The sequence below is a fragment of the Gymnoscopelus microlampas genome (assembly GCF_963454915.1).
Source record: "Gymnoscopelus microlampas genome assembly, chromosome: 2".
In the NCBI taxonomy this organism is placed as follows: Eukaryota; Metazoa; Chordata; class Actinopteri; order Myctophiformes; family Myctophidae; genus Gymnoscopelus; species Gymnoscopelus microlampas.
Genome location: NC_139939.1, coordinates 57,878,762 through 57,903,341, shown reverse-complemented (window position 1 = coordinate 57,903,341; position 24,580 = coordinate 57,878,762). Strand labels below are relative to the sequence as shown.

Sequence of the window (24,580 nt, the reverse complement as noted above, 5' to 3'; positions counted from 1 at the left end):
ATGTCATCATAGCCAGCTGTACAAAACGTTGTCCAGGGAAAAGACAACCACCGGTGGGAAAGTGTTTTATTGTGGGACAAGAGGAGGAACTGAGAGCATTGTTTATAGGGACCTGCTCAGTTAAGTTACTCATTCAATCAAATGTTTGTAATAACGTTGTTTTGATAATTACATAGCATTCCGCATTAATATAAAATGATCGACTTCTGCTTTTCAGAAAGGAATGGGTCAAATGCCTGAAAGGAGCTTTTTTGTTTTGTTTAATTATAATGTAATTCAAGGCCTTTTACAAGGGTTAGCAGTGGTATATGAATGTAAAGATGACACAGAGAAGAGAGATGATATGATTGACAGATTGAGTCCTTTTCTCACTTAAATATTTAGTTGACCCCCGGGGCTCTACTTGGCAAGTTCCTTTTTCCATCTACAGCAAATCTCTTTAGGAATAGAAAGGGGTGAAAAATCCATCTACAAGCTCACAGCACAGCACCTTGCGACACATCTGTCATTTTCGTTGGATGTTCGCCCACGGATACGGAAACTACAGGGTTCATGTTGTTAATAGTTCTTAATTTTATGACATAATAGTATAGCTTTCTTTATATAAAAGCTTAGCATGTGCCTTGTGGTCCTTGCGGTCTTGTTTCCAATGGAAATGGAAACAAGACCGCAAGGACTTTTTTGGTTCTATCCCTTTAGACAACGTGTTTGACTGTACTTGTGCTGTTTTTACATGTATGTCTAATAAAATATTCAATCAATCAATCAATCAATCAACCATTCAACCAATCAATCATGCCATCCCCACTAACTAGCACCTGCTGTCAATGTCACACAACAGATGACGAGATATACGACAACTTGGGTGCATGTTTAAGACGCACAGGCAAAGACAAGGAGGACACATACACAAGTACGCAATTATAATACATTTTTTTTTTTATATTATTTTTATAACACACACACGCACACGCACGTACACACGCGCGCGCACACACACACACACACACACACACACACACACACACACACACACACACACACACACACACACACACACACACACACACACACACACACACACACACACACACATTTATTCTCACTCAAGCCGTACTGATGGCAGCTGACGATGTAAAATGTCATTTTACATCGTCCCAATATCAGAGAGGGTGGCGCTGTAGGTCTGGCGTTTGAAGCGTCCAACAACCCACTAACAACCCAAATACAATACAACACAAAATAATGCTGTACACTTCTAATACTCAGTGGTTATTTACCATTTTTACCCCACATATTGGCCACTAGGGCGTCTGTCCTCCAGCTATTGGTTCAGTGAATGTAATCTGATCCCCTAGCCACTGCATACAGCCACACAAACAAAACCACACTTACTACTACTAGGCTAATCATGTGCCATCACCACTAATTAGCACCTGCTGTAAATTTCACCCAATAGGTGGAGAGGATTCTGATGATGATTGGGACGACATCTTCAACGACCCAGTTATGCCATACGGTACATTTGACGGCATACGCTAGAGGCTGCTTAAGATACCAAGGCTGCATCCGTGATGTCAATGTCATGCGACAATTGCTTTGGTTGTGTATTGTTTCTATGTTTAATATAATTATTTAAAAAATGGGAGGGAGAGTGTGTGTACTCAGACAGATTTCTGATCCTGCCTAGTATCCCTTTAAAAAAGGAACACAATCAAACTTTATTATTCGCTCTAAACTTAGTGCTAATACAGTTGAATTAAAGTGTACTTGGGTACGGAAGAATCACTGCTAATGTGAATGCTGGCCAGCGGGGGGAGGGCAATGGTACTCAGGAACAGTTCGAATCACTCAGACCCAGTGATGATCAGCCCTATGTCTCTCCCTCAGACTCACTCTGGAAGCAACAGAGAAGTGAGTTCAGCTCTCTGCCACCATATCCACACCAAGAAGAAGCACCTCCAGATGTGGAGGCAGTACCTCCACATCTGGAAGCAGCACCTCCAAACCTGGAAGCAGCACCTCCACACCTGGAAGCAGCACCTCAACACCTGGAAGCAGCACCTCTACATGTGGAAGCAGCACCTCCACACCTGGAAGCAGCACCTCCACACCTGGAAGCAGTACCTCTACATGTGGAAGCTGCACCTCCACATCTGGAAGCAGCACCTCCACATGTGGAAGCAGCACCTCCACATCTGGACGCAGCACCTCCACATGTGGAAGCAGCACGTCCACATGTGGAGGCTGCACCTCCACATCTGGACGCAGCACCTCCACCTCCTCCTCCACTACAGGCGAGCCGGAAACCAAGCAGAGACGCAAGTGAGTACATCCATGCATGCTACCATCGGACTTAGTTCTTATGGGTTAGGTTATAACTACAACATCACATCAGTAAGAACTTCTGATGAGCGGTGTCTGAACTCTCAGTTTTGACACACCCAACAGTGTGATTGGCTGTCCATCCCAACCTTAATGCGGGATATAGGACACATTACACAAGATCATTCCAACGATGAGGTGGAGCTACGGAGAAGGTGGATGATCTTTCTCCCAATATTGTGGGGAGGGGGAATCTGGTTGGGGGAGGTGTGCTTGTTGTGTTTCACACAATGTCCTGTGTGCAGTTTTGTAACAGTTTATAACCTATTACGTCCAGCACGGCTTGTTGACGCTCATGGCCTTGTTTTCAAGTGATTGCAAAAGTTGTGCATGCATAAAGTCACACAAATGTTACTAACTAGAAGTTCGGGCCGCTACGCGGCCCGAACGTCTAGCGTGACGCGTCGTTCACTTTGCAGTGCGCCATGTCTGGCGTTGTATCTCCAGCCGTTGTGGCTTTGGTGAAGTTGTCGTCATTGTGGTGGAGAGAGTTCTTGTGGTGGAGAGAGTTCCTTGTATAGATTATTACTATTTATCACTATGGAAGCCGTCGAACTGGTGCGATCTGACGGCATCCTAGAATTTATAGGTAGGATGTGATGTCATGTGATGTCATGCTGTCGTGAGATTACGCCACACTGGCGTTGTCATCGTGATGTCAGATTACGTCACACCGTCACACTGGCGTCGCATACGGACAACCGACATGGCGCAGGATTCAAATTGTATATATACTATATATAGATATATCAACCAAACCAAATGTTTTCTGTGTAGAAACCCCTGGTAGATACAAGGGAAACACCCTCCTGCCTGGAGCCCACAGACTGTGTGACGTCACCAGTAAGAAGAGAGAAGAGACTCATAGAGGATTACCTCGATCTCTCAGCTCCCCTCACTTGGTTTTACAGGTACAGACATCTGAACTCTGAACTCTTCACACTTTTCCTGATCTTTTCCTGTAAGCCCCCCCCCTTTCTTTGTCGTGCCTGATTTTCCATGTGTGAATAGAGGCCAATTCACACCTCACTGGTGTTCCACTGAAGTGACAAGGCTCTCTTGACTTTGGAATTTCACACCTGCACAATATTGTTATTGAAATACATTTCAGGTACACTTAAGTAACTGTTATTATTAACTTGACTTAACATTATTAACTTGTATTCATATATATATAACTATATTTTTTATAAGAACAAAATGTTGCAATATTTGATGATGCATACATTGATGATGACATTATGATTTTCCATTTTTAGCCCATTACCAAATTTACACCAGATATGTGTGGAGAAGAGAGAGAGGAAAGATACAGGTACGCATCCTGATTTACATCTGAGATATGAACTAACTGTAGCAGAAGTGGGTTTGTCAAGGACCCAACACATTTGATTCCCCAGTTCTATCATCTCAATGGTATAGTAATGACACCGTTTAACACAATTATTGCCAGATATTAATTCATCCGCCACTGCCAGCGGTTTTACCTTATTTTGAGTATTTTTGACAATCCAAAGAATTTTTTTTTCCAACGCGGAAGTAAACAAACGATGTCTCGTGGAAAGACGAGTCCCTCTTCTTTACAACGGAAAAAATAATAATGTAATCATCCGCTCTGTAGTTATCGGCAGTTGAATGTAGCTCGTTTTTACCAAGAACGCAATCTGGGAAAAGAAATCAGAGATAAATGTATTTTTATAAATCTGATAACATTGTAGCGGACGGGGTGAAAAAGTTTTAGATGACGTCATTTGCGGGTGGATCCTTCTCTCGAAGTCAAGGCATCATTCATAGGTTGGTGAAGAGCGCCCTTTAGCGTAATCACTAAAAAACATGTGACATAATATTACATCATTGACGGTCAAGCGTTGGATTCGAGATGACGTCCACGTCCAATATTACGTCCATCCATGGCAGTCAATGTGTAAACATTGTAAAAAAGTATTATTACCTGTCATTTTGTTTTCATTTATTTTCTATTCCACAGGTTCCATGGCCACCAGGCTGGTCTGTTCCAGTGCAGTGTGACAGGCTTGGTGTTTGGGATGGAGGGGGAGGGAGAGCTGCTCTATAAGACACTTCACTGGGACCGCAGCTTTCTACATCACACTGGAAAGAGACCCTCTGGACCTCTCTATCACTTCAGCTGTGTGACAGGCTCTGCACATCAACTGCACCTCCCTCACTGTGACATCAGTAAGTAACGAACGATCCTATCAATGATCATTTTGTAAGACATGTTGGCTCTCAGTTTGAGTGAGGGTTATGGAATAGCATTATTGTTTTAAAAGCTTTAAAAAATAGTATAAAGTGATACTTTATACTATTTCTCAAAAATGTATTATATTTGTATATGGTCTTTAAAACATATTGTATTTATTTTATAAAAAAAGGGGTGAAAAAACATTTTCTCGTGGAGATTGTTATGGCTGGTAGGGGAGATGTTGAGTGAGTTTCCTGCTAATCCTAGCCTCTCCCCTGCCCTCCTCTGCCGCTACTGGTCGTGGCTTTCCATTTACACATCTTAACAAAGTTATGGTGAAGCAGTGTCCTCTCGGCACTGTCTTAGAACCAAAGACAAAGATAAGCTGTCATTGCAGTGTATTGTATAAATACTAGTGATCTTTATAATATGACTTATAATATATCGCTTCTCTTAATCATTCCCAGCAGACAATATGCAACCCATCTTAGCTTAATAATAAAATTATAAGCTAAGATATATAAGCTATAATTATTTTGAAAACGCTAAATGTGATGAATTCAGTTTGTTTATAGAATGAAGAATTGTAAAACACTAGCATGGACCCTACATAAAGACCACATAGCAATTGCAATATAGGATATCACTTGCTTCATGCTGTTATGTTCTGGAGTCATATCACAACAATGAACTATGCACCATGCAATAACTAGAATGTCCTAATCCTCGTAGGAGAAGCAACACGCTGCAGTTAATAATACTGGCCAATCGCAATGACACGTTGCAAATATTGTGAATAATACATCTTTAACCCTTTGAAAATGCTAACGATTTAAAATGTCAATTTTATTGTCTCCCAAAGGGGGGTATCTAATCCACAGGAGTGACTCTCATAGCTTTATACATGTTAATCTTTCCATAGAATACATGCAGCAGTTACTTCATGTAGCTCATTTAACCAAAGAGGGACATGTGGCGTTCAAACAGCCCATCATGATAACAGAGACACACGTCATAGTCAACATCATGGGGTTCTGTAAATATGGCCTCATCAAGGACAAGGAGGCGCCCATGGACCCTATCAAAGCCATGGTGCATCTGCTGCATCATGACCCTGATGGTGACAAGTCCACTATTCATGTGCTGATGCGACCAATTCAAGTTCCCCTCGAGGAGGTAGGTCATTATGAACTGTTAACCCATTAAGACCCGAGGTTCCGATTCTACAAATGTCTTCTAAACCCTAACAGTTTTCTGAAAACGTATGTTTATGTCAGTGGTGCTCAAACCTTTTCATGTCAAGGACCCCCAAAATGATAAGTTGGCCACCGACCCCCCCATCCCAAAATATCTTGTTCCGGGGACCCCCAGAAGCAAGTTAGAAATGTTCGCTTAAAATATATATATATATATATATTCAAAGATGTGTGACAGATGTTCACAATTTAAACAATAAATAAATCTACAAGCTCATAACACAACCCATTTGTGCGGGAACCCTTTGTAACTATACCTTTCAGGACGGGAAACCCTTTTGTGGTTGTTGTTGCAATGTACAGTATATAGCAACATACCGTTTTTGTAACGGTTATTTATGAACAGAACACTAGAGAAGTTACATAGTATACCTTTAATTATTACCACAATTTGAGCAATAGATAATGAGTCAAGGTATGAATGTAAATGGCTTTGATCCTAAACGTGATCAATCTCCTCCAGGTTATAAGTAAAAGGCGGAACCTGTACTGTGTTAAAGAAGTGTTAATCCCAGTGGTTCCGTACTGTGAGCTGATCCCTGACCACAAGTACCGCCTGGCGGTTCATCCAGAACATCCTGTGCAACCTAAGGTAAGACACATGTCTGTACTGTATACTTATCGAAGTTAAAGACATGTTTGGAGGTCGAAGACGAGACATTTATGTGTGGTGTCCGGAGGCCTTCAAGATAATTAATTCAGCAGTTTTTAGAAGTCTAGTAGTTCGGATGTTTCATAATAATAATAGGCCTACTAACAATAATTATAATAAAACCGTGTTCATTTTATGTGCAGAGATTGTGCAATACATCTGCCAGTTGTTCTGTTTTTTGTTTGTTTTTTTGTTTTTAACTCATTCAATGCCTGAATAAATACAAAATAATCCAGCCAGTGAAATCAGCATGTTTCTTTACCTTTCAACTAGTCTTAGAATATTTAGCTTCGGTGTGAAGGAGACCCTGACCGTTGGAAAACATGGAGGGTTTCACAGTGCTTCCGCAAAAAAAAAAACATCATCGCCACCCCTTCGCTTGTTATAGGCCGTTGAATTTAGCATGTCTCGTCAAAAATGTAGAGTAAAACCAGGGAAGCGAGATACAGGCATTGTTCTAAATCGATTAACAAGGAAGTGAATGGAGAAGGAAATCTGGATCTGTGTCTCTGCGGATGAAATGGTCGCTCATGTGTCAGCGAACAGTACCATCTAGTGGAACAACACTGAAAACATCAAAACACGTCAAACCTGTCAATGGCAGTCTGGGCCTTTGGGAAAAAAAACACAATGGCACTCAATGGCAGTAAAAGAGTTAAGAAGCAAGGTCTCTCAGAGCTTCTTGTTAACCGTACAGCTCAGAGCATAGTGATTGGTGCACGTATAGCTGAATCTATTCTAATTCAGAGTACATGTGATACATACATGTCTATTTAGACACAGGTATCCCCATTTAGGGAGGACTACATCAATGTGTTCGCAAGCAACTTTGTGGTGAGATTGAAGGACGAAGACCTGGACATCATGCTGAGTGAAGTGAAGAGAGATCCAGCAGCCCAGTCCCTTGAGCCTGTGTGGGAATGTTCAAGCATCAGACCTCATTGTGGTGAGAATACTGTGATTGTCCAATGAATTTTAACATTTTTGATAGTACTCACCCCAGTATGTTATAACTATAGATGAATCATATCATGTAATCTCATTAATGGACAAATATCCCAAATATGTTTTTCTCTCAAATGCCTCAGGTGTGGAAGAACCTCAGATTAACCAGACAAGAGGTTTGACCGTGTCTTCAACACGTATGTTTGATGCAGAAAAAATAAATAATAAAGTGCAGTGCACCTCTACATTTCTGGGGGGCCAAAAATCAAGTGAACTTATAGTGTGATATCTTTTTTAATTCTATGTATTTATTCGACAGACATGAACGCCTTTGTGCTGAACAACAGGGCGGAGCTAATCCAGCGTGTCAGGAACGTCATGCCTATAGCAGATGACCTCATTCAAAAAAAGTTTCTCCACAATGAGAAGTTCAGCGAAATCAGGGGAGCGAAGCCCAGTCAAGAACAAATGAGAATACTGTTTGAGGCTGTACAGCCACAAGGAACACGAGCCATCTCAGCATTCTACGATGTTCTGCACAAGCATGAACCGGGCCTTGTCAACGACCTGGGTAAGAGCCAACAACTTCAAATCCCTCGTTTAGTCCGGTCTGTTGTAGCTCTGTGTGTTTTTGTGACTTTTTGTCAGGAGGTTTTATTTTTGTAGTGATATTTTATTGTTTACTGTTTTCGGGGGTGTATTCAGGTTTTACTTTACTGCTGTGTTTTATTTTGAAGTATTGTCCCTAGTGTTTCCTGTTGTCCTTGTAGCTGTAATCAGTTGATGACAAACCCTGGGAAGACCTTCACAAATTCCATGGCAATCCACAAGAAAAGCCATGGGCCACTCAGATAGTTAGGTTTCATCTTCCGCAGGGAGCATGACTGTGCTCAACAGTAGTTTTCAAGATATCTTAACAATAGTGTTCAGATGAACCAACTGAACAACCAACATAAACATCCTTTTCTAATTTTTTTTCTTTTCCTTTTTATCCCACAATTTAGTAACCCATTTTTTCACCGAGTGCCAATTGCCTAAGCTGTAATCCTGGGCGCTACTCTCCCTCTGCCAGCCTAGGGAACGCCCCGAACTGAGCTCATGCTTCCCTCAATGCATGAGGAGTGAGCAGTCCGCTTCTTATCACCTGACAGGGGGGAGTTTCCCCGGTAGGACGTAGCGCGTGGAAGGAACACGTTATTCCAACCAGTTCCTTTCCCCACTATCAGGCCCCGGCTGACCAAGGGGAGGCAGTATAGAGACCAGGATTACTGCATGTTTTTTGTGAGAGTACCTACCCTAGGAGACACGGGGAGAACATGCAAACTCCACACAGAAAGGCCCTTTCACCAAATCCCACCTCGCCCACAGCGTCCCCTGGCGGGAAACGAACCCAGGACCTTCTAGGTGTTAGGCGATCCCTACAAAACATCCTTTTATTTCTTACTTAATTACCCATTTCCTCTCTCCCCAGATGACGGAGGAGGCTGTACAGGAGGGGAAACAGAAGCTGTTGGGAAGAAAGGAGTTGGAGAAGCTGTGCAGCAGGATGGAGGAATTTGTGGAGGACCGGTGGCTCCTCCACAAAAGCAGGAAAAAAAGAAAAGAAAACTTAAGTTAGGGTGCAAATTCAAGACCATATGTTGAACCAACCCAGACCCATAGAGAGAGAGAGAGTTATGACACGCTTTGATCTCGGCCAAAGTGGACCGCTATGGGCTATAGTTCCAAACATTGGAACTTCCTCATTGAGAGAACGAGCATTTCCGCATTCCATTCTTACAATGGGAGTCAATAGTGTCGTCACTCTCATATTAGAGCATGCTGGTTGAACCTAGTTAGTTTGATACCGTGTATCAGTTTGAAGCTGTGTCAATGTTTGGCTGCACCACAGAGATGACGTGATACATCATTCATTATCATTAGTCGTCATTCTCTTACGTTTCTTTGGATTGGTATATTGCATTATGTAATTCTGTATTTGTGTGAAATATCAATGCTTTTCTTTCTGAAAGAAATGTGATGATCAATTTATTAGTAGCCTACAAAGATGAGGCTGAAATACAGTGTTGGGTAACGTGCGTTAGTAATGTAACGCTGTTACGTAATATATTACCGAATTGTGGTAATGGGTAATACAACGCATTACTACAAGGAGTGTTTTTTTTATCCACCCACAAAGCCGCAACGTCTAGCCTATTAGGTATTAAATTAAATTGATTATCAGTGGATGGCAGCGCAGTGTGCACGTCTAATCGCAAAAACCTGACTCTTATTTTGTCTTGATCAACAGCAATACATTTGACAAAATACAGCGAAATCCCAAAATTCTTAATATCCAGTACAGTAAGCAATAGAAATTAACTGCAAACAAATTCAAAGTTATATGCTATCAATATCACACAAAAGTAGAGAGAAGCTGTTATCTCACCTCACAAACAAATGGACAAGAAATAATCCTTTTGCAAACAACATCCATGTTCTGTTCATTTGTCAACAATGATCTAAATGGAAAGTTTATTTCAGCAGCTAGAATGTGACAGTTTGACATAGTTTGAGCCGTTTTTGCTGCGCAGGCCAGTCCTCATTTAAGTTCATTGCTTTCACCTGTTGTTCTGCTGCACACAACAGGGCATATCTCCGTCAGGCCAGGTTTACCTACCCAGGCCATGAAATTCATAGGCAGTCATATTAGCCAATTAGAATGAAATCTGCAAAAATGTACTCATATACTGATACAGAACCATGAGGCTATATATTGTCACTGTCGGATGGAAACATGGTACAGTATGTTCTTTTTTTTTAATTATTATTTTAAAACTATTTAAAATAGTGAAAATAGCCAATCTACAAGCTATAATTATTAATAATTAGGAAATATTATATTTTAAATAGTGAACAATCAACTAAAGTCATTATTAGTGCAAGTTCAATCACATTTCATTTGAATGAAAATAACTTGTGGGGAAAATACATAAAACCTCTAATCTGTGAATCTAATGTGATTCATGTGACCCCTGTTATATTTCACAGATAGTTATTCTTGTACTATATTAAAATAAAATCATCCTTAACCTTCAAGTTCAGTTATTTCCTTGGACTAATTTTTTTATGGCCTTCCTGCCCTGGCATACATTAACCACTTCAGCCGTACATTTCAGCCATTTGAAAATAGCAGATCTACAAGCACTTTCATTTGCATTCTATGCTGCTCATGCAGTCCTTGTTCTGTGAACTTAATACAAAAAAAAGGTATAGAAAGAGGCTTGTGTCTTGTCATGTCACTATAGGCTACATTATGGAAGGTATATGTCTATTTATGAATTGATTAATTTAAGTAAATAAATTGATTGATTCATTATTGTAATTTATAATAATCCTATCTTATAATTTAAATGTTTGCCCATCTGCCATCTCTGCCATTTTAAGAAGTAGTGAAAATAGCAGATCAGCAAGCTCACAACGCAGCCACCATGCGACACATTGTGAGCTTGATATTTTCACTTTGGTTCCCGGGTAGATGTCTCTCTTTTGAGTCTCGAGCAAAACAACTTTGGGAATCACTGGTCTGTAGCATCACAGCCATGATGGTCCTGCTACTGGAGCATCTTCAACTAATTGGGGAGAGGTGTCAGGTGGAGTAAAAGTTACATCTTCAGCTGCCCTCGCTTCAGCTTTCCTTTTTTCCCCTCTCCTCTTCATTTGCGCTCTTTTCATTTCGCCTTGATTTTGTGTAAGACTGGCGGAAATTGAACGTCCCGCTCTGCAGTGGTTGTAAACAGGTTTGTTAACGTTGCTTCCATTCGTGGCAACCGTTATGTTCACTGTCCCCGGAACATCGGCACGATGTCTAATGTCTCCTGGATGGACGAAAAGACACAGTTATGATCACATGGACAGACAACTAAATGAGAATTGCTTGACTAAAATATTTCCAATTCATTGGGCATTCACAATATGCTCACCACAAGGAGGATTGTCGTGATGCCAGACACTTGATATGTTGATGTCTGAACACGTCCACACAGGTTCAGGGTTGTGTTCCGCTGGATCTTGCGTCACTGCAGTCAGTGTCATTCCCCGCAGGTTTTCACGTTTGTTCTTCAACGTCACTTTAAACTTGGTAACTTGGTAATTGATGTAGTCCTCATAGAATGCATTTGTCTGGGTCAAAAAGACACAGATGGCAAATATTGCAATTTCCTTCTTGAACATCTTTAACTTGTTGAGTTGTCCAACGTATGATGTTTTTATATTACTTATTTCTACAACAACAATAACAATAATAATAATTATGATTTATTCCATAGCTTTTTGTTGTCAGATTTACAGTATTTCAGTATTTAGTAACGTTTTTAATAGCTAGAGGAGGTATTCACTGTCTATTTCAGTTCCAGTTTAGATAGGACCAAAGGAAGATGTCTGGACAGCTACACATCTCTCTCTAAAAGCTAAAGAGCATCCGGGTCCTGCATCACCCACCCACCCTGTCAGGGTTTACTTTGCAATAATGTCCAGCTCACTGTTCAATATCATAGAAGCATAGTCAGGCATTTGCTTTACCTGAGGATGCACATCGCATTCTGGACGAACGGACAGGAGGTAAGTCTGGCCAGGGATCAGATGACAGTCCGAAGGTACGTGGATTAACTCTTCTTTAGCCCCCACTACCCCCGTTCGCTTCCTTTTGTCTGTAGCCTAGAGAAGGTCAACCATATAAAACATTCACATTTATACACATCATTATTTGTTAGTTCTGTTTAATTTTATTTGCTATATATTTGCCCTTAGTCTATATCAAATTATGGGATTTTTCCCCCAGAGTTATTTCCCCCATAATCAGTACCTTTTCATATTTTTTTATTAAAGGTCCAGAACAACCTACCTCCTCGATGTCGACCTGTTGTGGCAGCATCAACACATGGATAGAGGTCTCACCATCAGGGGCATGGTGTAGCAGCGGCAGCACCAGAGCTCTTATAGGGTCGATGGGAGCCTCTTTGTCCTTGACCAGGCCGTATCCACAGAACCCCATGATGTTGACTATGACGTGCGTCTCTGTTATCATGATGGGCTGTTTGAACGCCACATGTCCCTCTTTGGTTAAATGAGCTACGCGAAGTGACTGCTGTGGGTACACTATGGAAACATTAACACATTTACAGTGACAGATGTACAGTAGTTACCATTTGTGATAACACCACTTAATGACGCTTTGCATCAGGGTCTAATCATTGGGCGGCCATAGCTGAGGGGTTAGTGAGCCCGCCTGGGAAGCCAGAGGCCCTGGTGTCCCAGGTTCGATTTCAGGCCAGCAATGTGTCGATGTGTGTCCCTGAGCAAGACTCTTAACCCCCAATTGCTCCACGAGCTACATAGAATGGCTGCTCATTGCTCCTAGTACTTACACTAAGTTCAGCAAGTTTGAACGTTGACTGCGCCAGCCCACGGAGCTAGCCGCGGACGCGGAGCTCACTGTGCTATGCATGTGCCTTGCTCGGCACTGTGGCAAAACGTTGTTACATAGTTGCGTTCCACAAGTGGAATAGCTAGCTAACTAACTACTGTAGATGACTTCAAACATGTCACTATGGGTTTGAAATAGTTCTGTTTTAACAAACTGAAAGCCAAGATGTAAGCGGATATCAGCAATGATATCGAGTAAGACATTATGATTGCTAGTTGCTTACTTGTGTCACAGTGAGGGAGGTGTAGTTGATGTGCAGAGCCTGTCACACTGCTGAAGTGATAGAGAGGTCCAGAGGGTCTCTTTCCAGTGTGATGTAGAAAGCTGCGGTCCCAGTGAAGTGTCTTATAGAGCAGCTCTCCCTCGCCCTCCATCCCAAACACCAAGCCTGTCACACTGCACTGGAACAGGCCAGCCTGGTGGCCATGGAACCTAAATGAAAATATATATAATAGTGCACTACTACTACTCCTTTTTAATATTAAACTGTGTGTCTTTACTATATCATTGAGATTATAGAACTGGAATCAGATGTGTTGGGTCATGTGATCAGTGACCTACAGTTAATGCCCTGCCCTCATACAATAGAGAGAGAGAGAGAGAGAGAGAGAGAGAGAGAGAGAGAGAGAGAGAGAGAGAGAGAGAGAGAGAGAGAGAGAGAGAGAGAGAGAGAGAGAGAGAGAGAGAGAGAGAGATGGTCATTTGGTTATTGACTCAGATGTGTAAATAAAGTTGCATACCTGTATGTTTTCTGTTTCTGTTCTCCACAGATATCTGGTTTAAATTGTGTAACTGGCTAAAAATGTAAAACCAAAAAGTTATCAATTAGTTGCAGTGATGGGCAAAGTACTTCAGTCAAATTATAGATAGATTCGAAACATCCAATCGCACACACACAGGCAAAAACATAATGTCTATCCCTGGCTGGGACAGACTTCGGCCTGGTGGATTTAATAAACCTCTACCTCTATACCTCTAAAACCAAGTGAGGGGAGCTGAGAGATCGAGTTAATCCTCTGTAAGTCTCTTCTCTGTTCTCACTCGTGATGTCACTCAGACTGTGGCGTCGAGGCAGGAGTCTGGGTTTTCCTCTGTATTTCAAAGATGTACCTGAGATGGAGAGAGAGAGAGAGAGAGAGAGAGAGAGAGACGTAGAGGACAATAACTGGATTGTAGTTAAGTTGGTTATACTGTTGTTTGCATCTTCTATCTGTGGATCTGTTGTCCATAATAAGGTGGCATGGTGGACTGAATATAATCAAACTCATTAGTTACCTTTACATCTCAAAATGTCTGCAACATCAGATTTTCCCATCTTCCCCAGAATGTGCACCATAATACGTTCTGCTGGCTTTGGTCCATATGTCTTCACCATCTGATCCACTGTGTTTCTCCTGTTAGAGTTCATCAGGTTTTCGATAGGGATGGGAGGATGACCAGGCAGTCTGTTAGTAGACAGATGATCAAGAAATCTCTCCAGCTCGTCTTTGTTCAGGTTGTTCAAAGTTAGCAGGAAACAAACTGACACAGAAACAGAGAAACAGATGATAACTTTTAAGGTGTTTCAAGAAAGTCCCTTTTCAAATTGTTGACTAATTGGTATTTGAAACGGTTTGAATACAAATACCCATTGGTGTAAAAAAGGCCATCCAGGCAGGGGCGTACCTATTTTCACTCAGCCCTATATTTCCTCAGCCATATGTTACCTCAGTCCTACCCCAACCCTAATTCATGCCCCAACCGAACCCCAAACCCAATCTTAACCCTGCCTCCTAACTCTAAGCCGAAGGAACATAGTTAGGGCTGAACACATGAAGAGTCTTAGCTTAAGAAAGTTTGTTATTTTCTAAAATATGTGTCTCAACATGTTCAGAGCAAAGGTTTGGAGGGGATTTTGATGAAACTAGATTTTCTGGCTGCTGCGTGGCCTTCAAATCCAGTCCTATATTGCACTGATCAGATCAGAGTTATAGCCATTTCAAATGTTAGACTATGCTGTAGTGCCCCATATGTGTGCATTTTAGTAGTTGATTGTTTGGTGTGACTATTAATTGTCATGGCAGACCCCTGAACAGCGTTTGTGCCATGTTTGGTGAGGATTGGAGCAACAGTGTGCCTGTGACGGTGTTCACTCTCCATTCCGACATCTCACCACTCCGACTAGTGGCTTCCGCGTGCGGTTAGGGTTAGGGTTAGGGTTAGGTACAGGGTTCGTCAACGTCGGAAAGGCGACATGTCGGAAAGGAGAAATGCACCCGCCTGTGACCCCTGGCGGACCCTGAAGTGGCCACTGGTGAGACTAATGGCAGACCCCTGCACAAGTTTGTGTTCGCGACCCACCCTCAAGGCAATTTTCATTTATGTTATGCAGCAACAAACATCTAGACTAGTTATGTATACACTGACTTCCTCCTTGGACATTTACAAAAAGATCTGAGTAAAGAACATTCCACACAAACTTCTAAATACCTGTAGCAGAGAAAATAAAGAACAACACAGAGTGGCCGATAACATCTGGACCATTTGACACAGCTGTTTGCATCATCAGACGCAACAGTTACCTTTGAGTGCTAAAGTGGTAGCAAGATCAGTCTTCCTCATCTTCATCAGGATTTGCACCATGATGCATTCTGCTGTCTTTGGTGTATATGTCTTCACCATTGTATCCACTGTGTTTCTAATGTTGGATTGGTATACCGGAGGATGGAAATGCAGTGGGTAACCAGCCAGATGAACTTTAAATTTCTCCAGCTCATCTGTATTCAGCGAGTACAAAGGTTCCAGCAGCCAACCTGGTTCAGAAACAGACAAAGAGATACTTCCATTTAAAGTGTTTCAAGAAAGTGTGCTTTACATTTTGACAGGTTTTACTAAGTGGAATGAACAGGGGATATTTATTTGAACCAGAATACAGTGATGAGGAACTCCAGTGGAGACAGAGACAACAGTGAGTGAACACTGCAGCTTTCTGGCAGTCAGAGGTGCAATGCATCATGGATAATATTTTGGAAATTACTCATCCCTATGTGATTTATTAAATGTTTGATTTGTTAGTGCACTGGGCTCTGGAATTACGCCACAATATTCTATGAAGTCACAACGATACATATTGCAATATATATATATATTGTGGCATGATATATTGTGACACCCCTTGTAACTTCTGGAGCATTTGGCTTAACTGGCGGCATTGAACATGATTAGATGCACTAGTTACCTTTACATCCAAAGTAGTCAACAAGTTCAGTCTTTCCCATCTTCATCAGGGCGAAGTCCATCATATCCTCTGCTGTCTTTTGTCCATATGTCTTCACCATCTGATCCACTGTGTTTCTTCTGTCAGATGTCTTCAGGTCTTCAGCAGGAATGGTAGGACGACCAGGCAGTGGGTCAGAAGCCAGATGATCATGGAATGTCTCCAGCTCATCTGTATCCAGCTTGTCCAACGTTTCCAGGAGAGAAACTGTCTCAGAAACACAAACGGAGATGGTTACGTCTGGTATTTGAAAGTTGTCCTACTTGTATGCCAATTTGGGTTTCCATAAGCCCTACAAAATACATAAAGCTAGTCGTGGGCTCCACCTCCATGGACTGTTTGTCTGAAATCACAGTAATACAATATAAATAGAGTAGTAAAATATAGTTTGGTAAATATGATGTGCACACAATCAAATCAATTATTTAGACCCCCAGCATGTCTCAGGCTGGTCCATGACTTTATGATGTAAATGATGAAACATAAAATGATCTCCTTTACTGCCAAAACATGCACCAGCAGAGCCACCAGCACTGGCACCAGCCTCTTCCAAATCCTCTTCGTCGTCTGAAATCATCTTCAGCATCTGATCCACTGTGTTTCTCCTGTCAGATTTAATCAGGTGTTCAACAGGAATGGTAGGATGACCAGGCATTGGGCCCCTCCTGGATATCTCCAGCTCATATGTTAGATAGGAGAATGACTGAAAGTCGCTGAAAAGGATTAAAGTGACATTTGAATGACATTCAACAGTCTCTGATAACATGCCTTTAACCACATTAATCCTTGTGTCTGTAATTATTTTCTCTTTTAATTATTCAGTTTACTTTTGTTAGATGTGATGTGTTTTGAGCTTGTAGATCAGCAATTGTTGCTATACATTGTAGGATGTTGTAGGACAAAGTAATAGGCTAGGGCTTAAGTGCTTAATGGAGATGTTTTGTACAATAACTTTATTCAATCTTACTATAAGCACCATCAATGGTTATTGAAATTGCTTTTGTCTATTCATTGTCTCCGCCAGGCCGAAAGGCATGGCGAGAGAGTATGTTTTCTACCCCGTCCGTCCGTCCGTCCGTCCGTCCGTGTGTCCGTGTGTCCGTGTGTCCATCTGTCTGCGAGCGACTAATCTCCGGCACCGCTGGCCTGATCGCAGCGAAACTGTGCACACACACTCCCTGGATGCCAATTCAGAACCTCTGCCCCAATTTTTTCTCATGGGCCTTTTATAGCACCACCAGGAGGCTGATTTGTGCAAAACATATTTTTTGACAGTACTCCTACAGATTTTGTCCAAAAATCACGCAAATCAGTACACAGTATCTCTATAGTCATTAAACGAAACTGGTCTTTCAGATTTCTCATATTCCATCCTGGTTGGCTAAAAATGTCTTCCAAAGTTTGCAGGAGTGCTCCGTTTTGAACAAAATGCCTCAAATAATGAACACAGCATGCAATTTCCGTAAAATTTGGCACACACATTTCCATTAGGCCGAGGATGAACTGCCATTTTAATTTTTTCAAATCAGCCTCATGGTGGCGCTATAACAGGCCGATTTGTGTTTTTACCTACAACTGCACCGATCTGTGTAAAACTTTGTATGCAGACTCCCTAGAGGTCAAGGAAAAACCTTTAACCTGCATTTTTCACATCTGCCTTTTATAGCGCCACCAGGAAGCCGACTTATGTAAAACACATTATTTTATGCTACTCCTTACAATTTTATCCGAATTTCATGCAAATCGGTACAGATGATCTCTATAGTCATGTGATCACGACAGATGTGTTTGATTTTTCATATTCCATACTGATTGGCTAAGATCGACACCTAAAGTTTGCATTATTGGCTTGTTTTGAACAAAATTCCGCAAATCATGAACGCACCGTCCGATTGCGTTCAAACTTTGCACAGACATTCACACTATGTTGAGGAACAAATGCCACCCTTTTAACATTGGCCTGTTACAGCGCCACCAGGAGGCAACAATAGCCTACCTGACCTGGTGGAGACCTGTGCTCCGAGGAGCACTTTTTCTAGTTCTCATATTTATTACACTGTTGTGTTCATGCAATGTATTGCTTTATTTCATTATTGTTGATATTAATCATGTTTTAGTGTGTGATCACTGGTAGACGTAGAATTGTTCCATTAAATTGTAACGTTTTGTGTATTCAAATGAATGAATGAATGAAATTAAAATGTACCTGATGAAACTTGTTTCAGAGATTGTAGAACTCTTTGGAGGAAGACTTGAGATGTCAGAAGAACCCGGCTGTTCCTGGGATTTGTCTTCTGTTTTTCGTAGTCCCACACATTCCATACTCCTCACTCTTATTCTCCTTATCCTCTTTGGTTCATCTGTACTCAGCGAATACAAAGGTTCCAGCAGCCGACAACCTTTTTCTGAAACAGACAAAAACATACTTACATTTAAAGTGTTTCAAGGAAGTGTGCTTTACATTTTGACAGGTTTTACTAAGTGGAATGAACGGGGATAATTATTTGAACCAGAATACAGTGATGAGGAACTACAGTGGAGACAGAGACAACACTGAGTGAACGCTGCAGCTTTCTGTTAGTCAGAGGTGCAATGCATCATGGATAAGTGATCCCTTTGTGCTTTTTTAAATGTTTGCTTTGTTAGTGCACTGGGCTCTGGAATTATGCCACACTATACTATGACACATGTCACAACGATGTATATCGCTCATTTTCATATCGCAATGTATCGTGGCATGATATATTGTGACACCCCTGGTAACATCTGGACCATTTGGCTTAAGTGGTGACATTTAACATGATTAGATGCACTAGTTACCTTTACATCCAAAGTAGTCAACCAGTTCAGTCTTTCCCATCTTCATCAGGGTGAAGGCCATCATATCCTCCGCAGTCATTTGTCCATATGTCTTCACCATCTGATCCACTGTGTTTCTTCTGTCAGATTTCATCAGGTCTTCAGCAGGAATGGTAGGAAGACCACGGAGCGGGTTAGTAGTCAGATGATCATGGAATGTCTCCAGCTCATCTGTATCCAGCTTGTCCAACATTTCCAGGAGAGAAACTGGCTCAGAAACAGAAAAGTAGATGGTTACGTTTGGTATTTGAAAGTTGTCCTACTTGAGGAACTACAGTGGAGACAGAGACAACAGTAAGTGAATACTGCAGCTTTCTGTTAGTCAGAGGTGCAATGCATCATGGATAAGTGATCCCTTTGTGCTTTTTTAAATGTTTGCTTTGTTAGTGCACTGGGACTGGAATTACGCCACACTATACTATGACACATGATGTATATTGTCTCGTTTTCATATCGCAATGTATTGTGGCATCATATATTGTGACACCCCTAGTAACATCTGGACCATTTGGCTTAAGTGGCGGCATTTAACATAATTAGATGCACTAGTTACCTTTACATTCAAAGTAGTCAAGAAGTTCAGTTTTTCCCATCTTCATAAGGGCGAAGTCCATCATATCCTTTGCTGGTTTTCGTCCATATGTCTTCACCATCTGATCCACTGTGTTTCTCCTGTCAGATTTCATCAGGTGTTCAGCAGGAATGGTAGGATGACCAGGCAGTGGGTTAGTAGTCAGAAGATCATGAAATGTCTCCAGTTCATCTGTGTCCAGCTTGTCCAACATTTCCAAGAGTGAAACTGGCTCAGAAACAGAAGAAGTACATGGTTACGTTTGGTACTGTATTTGAATGTTGTCCTACTTGTATGCCAATTAAGGTTGCCACAAGCGGGATACATAATATACATAATCGGCCTGTGTGATGCGAGAGTGCGGTCTAGTGCGGTCTAGCCAATACCAACTCGGGACTCCTGAATCGCTGCCCTCCACACTCTCCTATCTAACGTCAGGGTCTTAAGCTCTACAGTGTTGTTAGCTAAGCTGTCGAGCCGCAGTCTGCATCTACATAGGTGGTGTGCTTCTTGCCTTTCCTGGCTTTGTAATTAACAGGTAAATCCTGCGTTCCATTTGGAAAACAATACGGAACGTGATTTGTTCCATATTTTCTTAAATGTCCCGTACATGTCACACACATACACGCACGCACGCACGCATGCACGCACGCACGCACACACGCACGCACGCACGCACGCACGCACACGCACACACACACACACACACACACACACACACACACACACACACACTTCTAAATACACATTGCAGAGAAAATAAAGAACAACCCACAATGGCCAATAACATCTGGACCATTTGACATAGCTGTTTGAATCGAACATGATCCGACGCATCAGTTACCTTTGAGTGCTAAATTGGCAACAAGATCAGTCTTCCTCATCTTCATCAGGATTTGCACCATGATACGCTCTGCGGTATTCGCTGTATATTTCTTCACCATTCTATCCACTGCGTTTCTAATGTTGGATTTCTTTACGTGAATCGGAGGGAAACCATGCGGTGTAGCCAGATGAACTTTAAATGTCTTCAGCTCAACTGTATTCAGCAAGTACAATGTTTCCAGCAGCCAACCTGGTTCAGAAACAAACAAAGAGATACTTACATTTAAAGTGTTTCAATAAACTGTGCTTTACATGTTGACAGGTTTTACCAAGTGGAATGAACAAGGGATATCTATATGAACCAGAATACAGTGATGAGGAACTATAGTGGAGACAGAGACAACAGTGAGTGAATACTGCAGCTTTCTGGTAGCTGGGGGTAAAATGCATCATGGATAACATTTTGGAAGTTACTCATCCCAATCTGATTTATTTAATGTTTTGTTAATGCACTGGGCTCTGGAATTACGCCATAATATACTATGACATATGTCACAACGATACATATCGATTAGTTTTAATATCGAAATATATTGTGTTATGATATATTGTGACACCCCTAGTAACATCTGGACCATGTGTCTTAACTGCCGGCATTTAACATGATTCGATGCACTAGTTACCTTTACATACAAAGTACACAACAAGTTCAGTCTTTCCCATCTTCATCAGGGTGAAGTCCATCATATCCTCTGCTGTCTTTTGTCCATATGTCTTCACCATCTGATCCACTGTGTTTCTCCTATCAGATTTCATCAGGTATTCAGCAGGAATGGTAGGACGACCAGGCAGTGGGTTAGTAGTCAGATGATCATGAAATGTCTCCAGTTCATCTGTATCCAGCTTGTCCAACATTTCCAACATTTTCAGGAGAGAAACTGTTTTTTTGGGGGGGTTTTTCACTCTTTTTTTCCTTTTCTTCTTGGGTTCATCTGTATTCAGCGAGTACAAAGGTTCCAGCAGCCTACCTGGTTCCAGCAGCCTACCTGGTTCAGAAACAGACAAAGAGTTCCTTTCATTTAAAGTGTTTAAAGTGTCCTACTCAGATGCCAATTAGGGTTGCCACAAGCCCTGTAAAATACATATCGGCCTGTGTGATCTTTTTCTGGAATTACGTCACAATATACTATGACAAATGACACAATGATACATATTGTCACGTTTTAATATCTAAATACATTGTGGCATCATATATTGTGACACCCCTAGTAACATCTGAACCATTTGGCTTAACTGGCGGCATTTAACATGATTAGATGCACTAGTTACCTTTACATCCAAAGTAGTCAACAAGTTCAGTTTTTCCCATCTTCATCAGGGTGAAGTCCATCAAATCCTTTGCTGGTTTTCGTCCATATGTCTTCACCATCTGATCCACTGTGTTTCTTCTGTCAGATTTCATCAGGTGTTTGGCAGGAATAGTAGGATGACCAGGCAGTGCGTCAGTAGTCAGATGATCATGAAATGTCTCCAGCTCATCTGTATCCAGCTTGTCCAACATTTCCAAGAGAGAAACTGGCTCAGAAACAGAAAAGTAGATGGTTACGTTTGGTACTGTATTTGAAAGTTGTCCTACTTTACCAACTCAGGACTCCTGAATCGCTGCCCTCCACACTCTCCTATCAAACATCAGGGTCTTGAGCTCTACAGTGTTGTTAGCTAAGCTGTCGAGCCGCAGTGAATCTGCGTAGTTGGTGCGCTTCTTGCCTTTCCTACTGTAGCTTTGTAATTGACAAGTAAATCCTGCATTCCATTTTGAAAACAATACGAATTTGTTCCATATTTTCTTAAACGTCCTGTACATGTCTCACACGCACGCACGCCCGCACGCACGCACACACGCACACACGCACACACACACACACACACACACACACACATTCCACACAAACTTCTAAATACACGTAGCAGAGAAAATAAAGAACAACACAGAATGGTGAATAACATCTGGACCATTTGACACAGCTATTTGTATCGAACATGATCAGACGCATCAGTTACCTTTGAGTTCTAAAATGGCAACAAGATGAGTTTTCCACATCTTCTTCAGGATTGTCACCATGATACGTTCTGCTGTGTTTTGTGTATATTTCTTCACCATACTATCCACTGTGTTTCTAATGTTGGATTTCTTTACGTGAATCGGAGGGCGACCATGTGGTGGGTAACCAGCCAGATGAACTTTAAATTTCTTCAGCTCGACTGTATTCAGCAAGTAGAATGTTTCCAGCAGCCAACCTGGTTCAGAAACAGACAAAGACATACCTACATTTAAAGTGTTTCAAGAAAGTATGCTTTACATTTTGACAGGTTTTACTAAGTGGAATGAACAGGGGATATCTATATGAACCAGAATACAGTGATGAGGAACTACAGTGGAGACAGAGACAACAGTGAGTGAATACTGCAGATTTCTGGCAGTCAGAGGTAAAATGCATCATGGATAATATTTTGGAAGTTGCTCATCCCTTAGTGATGTATTAATGTTTGCTTTGTTAGTGAACTGGGCTTTGGAATTACGCCACAATATACTTTGACACATGTCACAACAATACATATCGTCTTATTATAATATTGCAATATATCGTGGCATCATACAGTATATTGTGACACCCCTAGTAACATCTGGACCGTTTGGCTTAAGTGGTGACATTGAACATGATTAGATGCACTAGTTACCTTTACATCCCAAGTAGTCAACAAGTTCAGTTTTTCCCATCTTCATCAGGATGAAGTCCATCATATCCTCTGCTGTCTTTTGTCCATATGTCTTCACCATCAGATCCACTGTGTTTCTTCTGTCAGATTTCATCAGGTGTTCAGCAGGAATGGTAGGACGACCAGGCAGCACCAGGCGCTTAATAGTCAGATGACGATGAAATATCTTCAGCTCATCTGTGTCCAGCTTGTCCAACATTTCCAGGAGAGAAACTGGCTCAGAAATAAAAAAGTAGATGGTGACGTTTGGTACTGTATTTGAAAGTTGTCCTACTTGTACTTGTCCCGCACGCACGCACACACACGCACGCACGCACGCACGCGCACACACACACACACACACACACACACACACACACACACACACACACACACACACACACACACACACACACACACACACACACACACACACAAAGATCAAGTCTAGTCAACTAATGTAGGGTAACTTACCAGGAATTTTCTGTGGCATGCTTCCAACATGCTTTTCAGCATTACGCTAAATGGAAACATATCATTTTTCCAAGACAAAGACAACACATACCTTTGTTTAAATTAGGTTTCACATGTTTTTACTACACCAAATAATAATAATAATAATAATTATAATAATTATAATAATAATAATGCATGCAGTGGAAAACTGGCACTCAAATAATATGAATAAATGTTTTTTACCTGATCTGTGATTTGCAGTTGAGATAATTCATGACTGGAAGGATTAAAGTGAAATTTGATATGACATTTAACATTATATGTCTCTGATAACATCTGATAACATGCATTTAACCACATTAATCATAGTGTCTGTAATTTGTTCTCTTTTAATTCTTCAGTTATTTGTTAGATAAAAAAAGAAAGCCAAAATGGCTGATCTGCAAGCTCACAATGTGTTGCAATGTGATGTGTTTTGAGCTTGTAGATCAGCTATTTTTGCTATACACGTAGGCCGTTGTAGGACAAAGTAGCCTATAGGCTATGACTTAATTGCTTAATGGAGATGTTTTGTACAATAAACTTTATTCGGCCTTACTATAAGCACCATCAATAGTTAATTAAATTGCCTTTGTCTATTCATTCTCATATTGATTACACTTTTGTGTTCATGCATTGTATTACTTTATTTCATTATTGTTGATATTCATCATATTTTAGTGTGTGATCACTGGTAGACATAGAATTGTTCAATCAAATTGCAACGTTCCGTGTATTCCAATTAATTAATTAATTAAATTAAAATAGACCTGATGAAACTTGTTGCAGAGATTGTAGAACTCTTTAGAGGAAGAGAAGAGACGTCAGAACTCGGCTGTTCCTGGGATTTGTCTTCTGTTTTTGGTTGTTTCTCCGTTTTCTTCTTCCTTTTTTTCTTCACCTCTTTCTCCG

General features: G+C 41.2%; 2 protein-coding genes across 2 annotated transcripts; both read left to right on the top strand.

Moving 5' to 3' along the window:
- The first annotated feature begins 1,731 nt into the window (after positions 1–1,731).
- Positions 1,732–4,498, top strand: LOC311060793 (uncharacterized protein). Its single transcript, XM_084079116.1, has 4 exons — positions 1,732–2,325; positions 3,163–3,296; positions 3,645–3,700; positions 4,373–4,498. Exons 1-4 carry the CDS (start codon positions 1,801–1,803, stop codon positions 4,411–4,413), a joined length of 756 nt encoding a protein of 251 aa, XP_083935242.1. The 5' UTR covers positions 1,732–1,800; the 3' UTR covers positions 4,414–4,498.
- Positions 4,375–9,331, top strand: LOC311060799 (NACHT, LRR and PYD domains-containing protein 1b allele 2-like). Its single transcript, XM_084079130.1, has 7 exons — positions 4,375–4,581; positions 5,511–5,764; positions 6,308–6,436; positions 7,274–7,442; positions 7,585–7,638; positions 7,761–8,012; positions 8,913–9,331. The coding sequence occupies exons 1-7, from the start codon at positions 4,431–4,433 to the stop codon at positions 9,083–9,085; spliced, it is 1,182 nt and encodes a 393-aa protein (XP_083935256.1). The 5' UTR covers positions 4,375–4,430; the 3' UTR covers positions 9,086–9,331.
- The last annotated feature ends 15,249 nt before the right edge of the window (positions 9,332–24,580 follow it).

What these genes read in the sequence shown, in the direction of transcription:
- LOC311060793 (XM_084079116.1), top strand. Translation starts at nt 1,801, where the DNA reads ATGCTGGCCAGCGGGGGGAGGGCAATGGTACTCAGGAACAGTTCGAAT. An exon ending in CCCCTCACTTGGTTTTACAG is followed by an intron (nt 3,297 to 3,644) that starts GTACAGACATCT and finishes TTCCATTTTTAG; the next exon opens with CCCATTACCAAATTTACACC. An exon ending in GAGAGAGAGGAAAGATACAG is followed by an intron (nt 3,701 to 4,372) that starts GTACGCATCCTG and finishes TCTATTCCACAG; the next exon opens with GTTCCATGGCCACCAGGCTG.
- LOC311060799 (XM_084079130.1), top strand. Translation starts at nt 4,431, where the DNA reads ATGGAGGGGGAGGGAGAGCTGCTCTATAAGACACTTCACTGGGACCGC. An exon ending in TTTGACCGTGTCTTCAACAC is followed by an intron (nt 7,639 to 7,760) that starts GTATGTTTGATG and finishes TTTATTCGACAG; the next exon opens with ACATGAACGCCTTTGTGCTG. An exon ending in GGGCCTTGTCAACGACCTGG is followed by an intron (nt 8,013 to 8,912) that starts GTAAGAGCCAAC and finishes CTCTCTCCCCAG; the next exon opens with ATGACGGAGGAGGCTGTACA.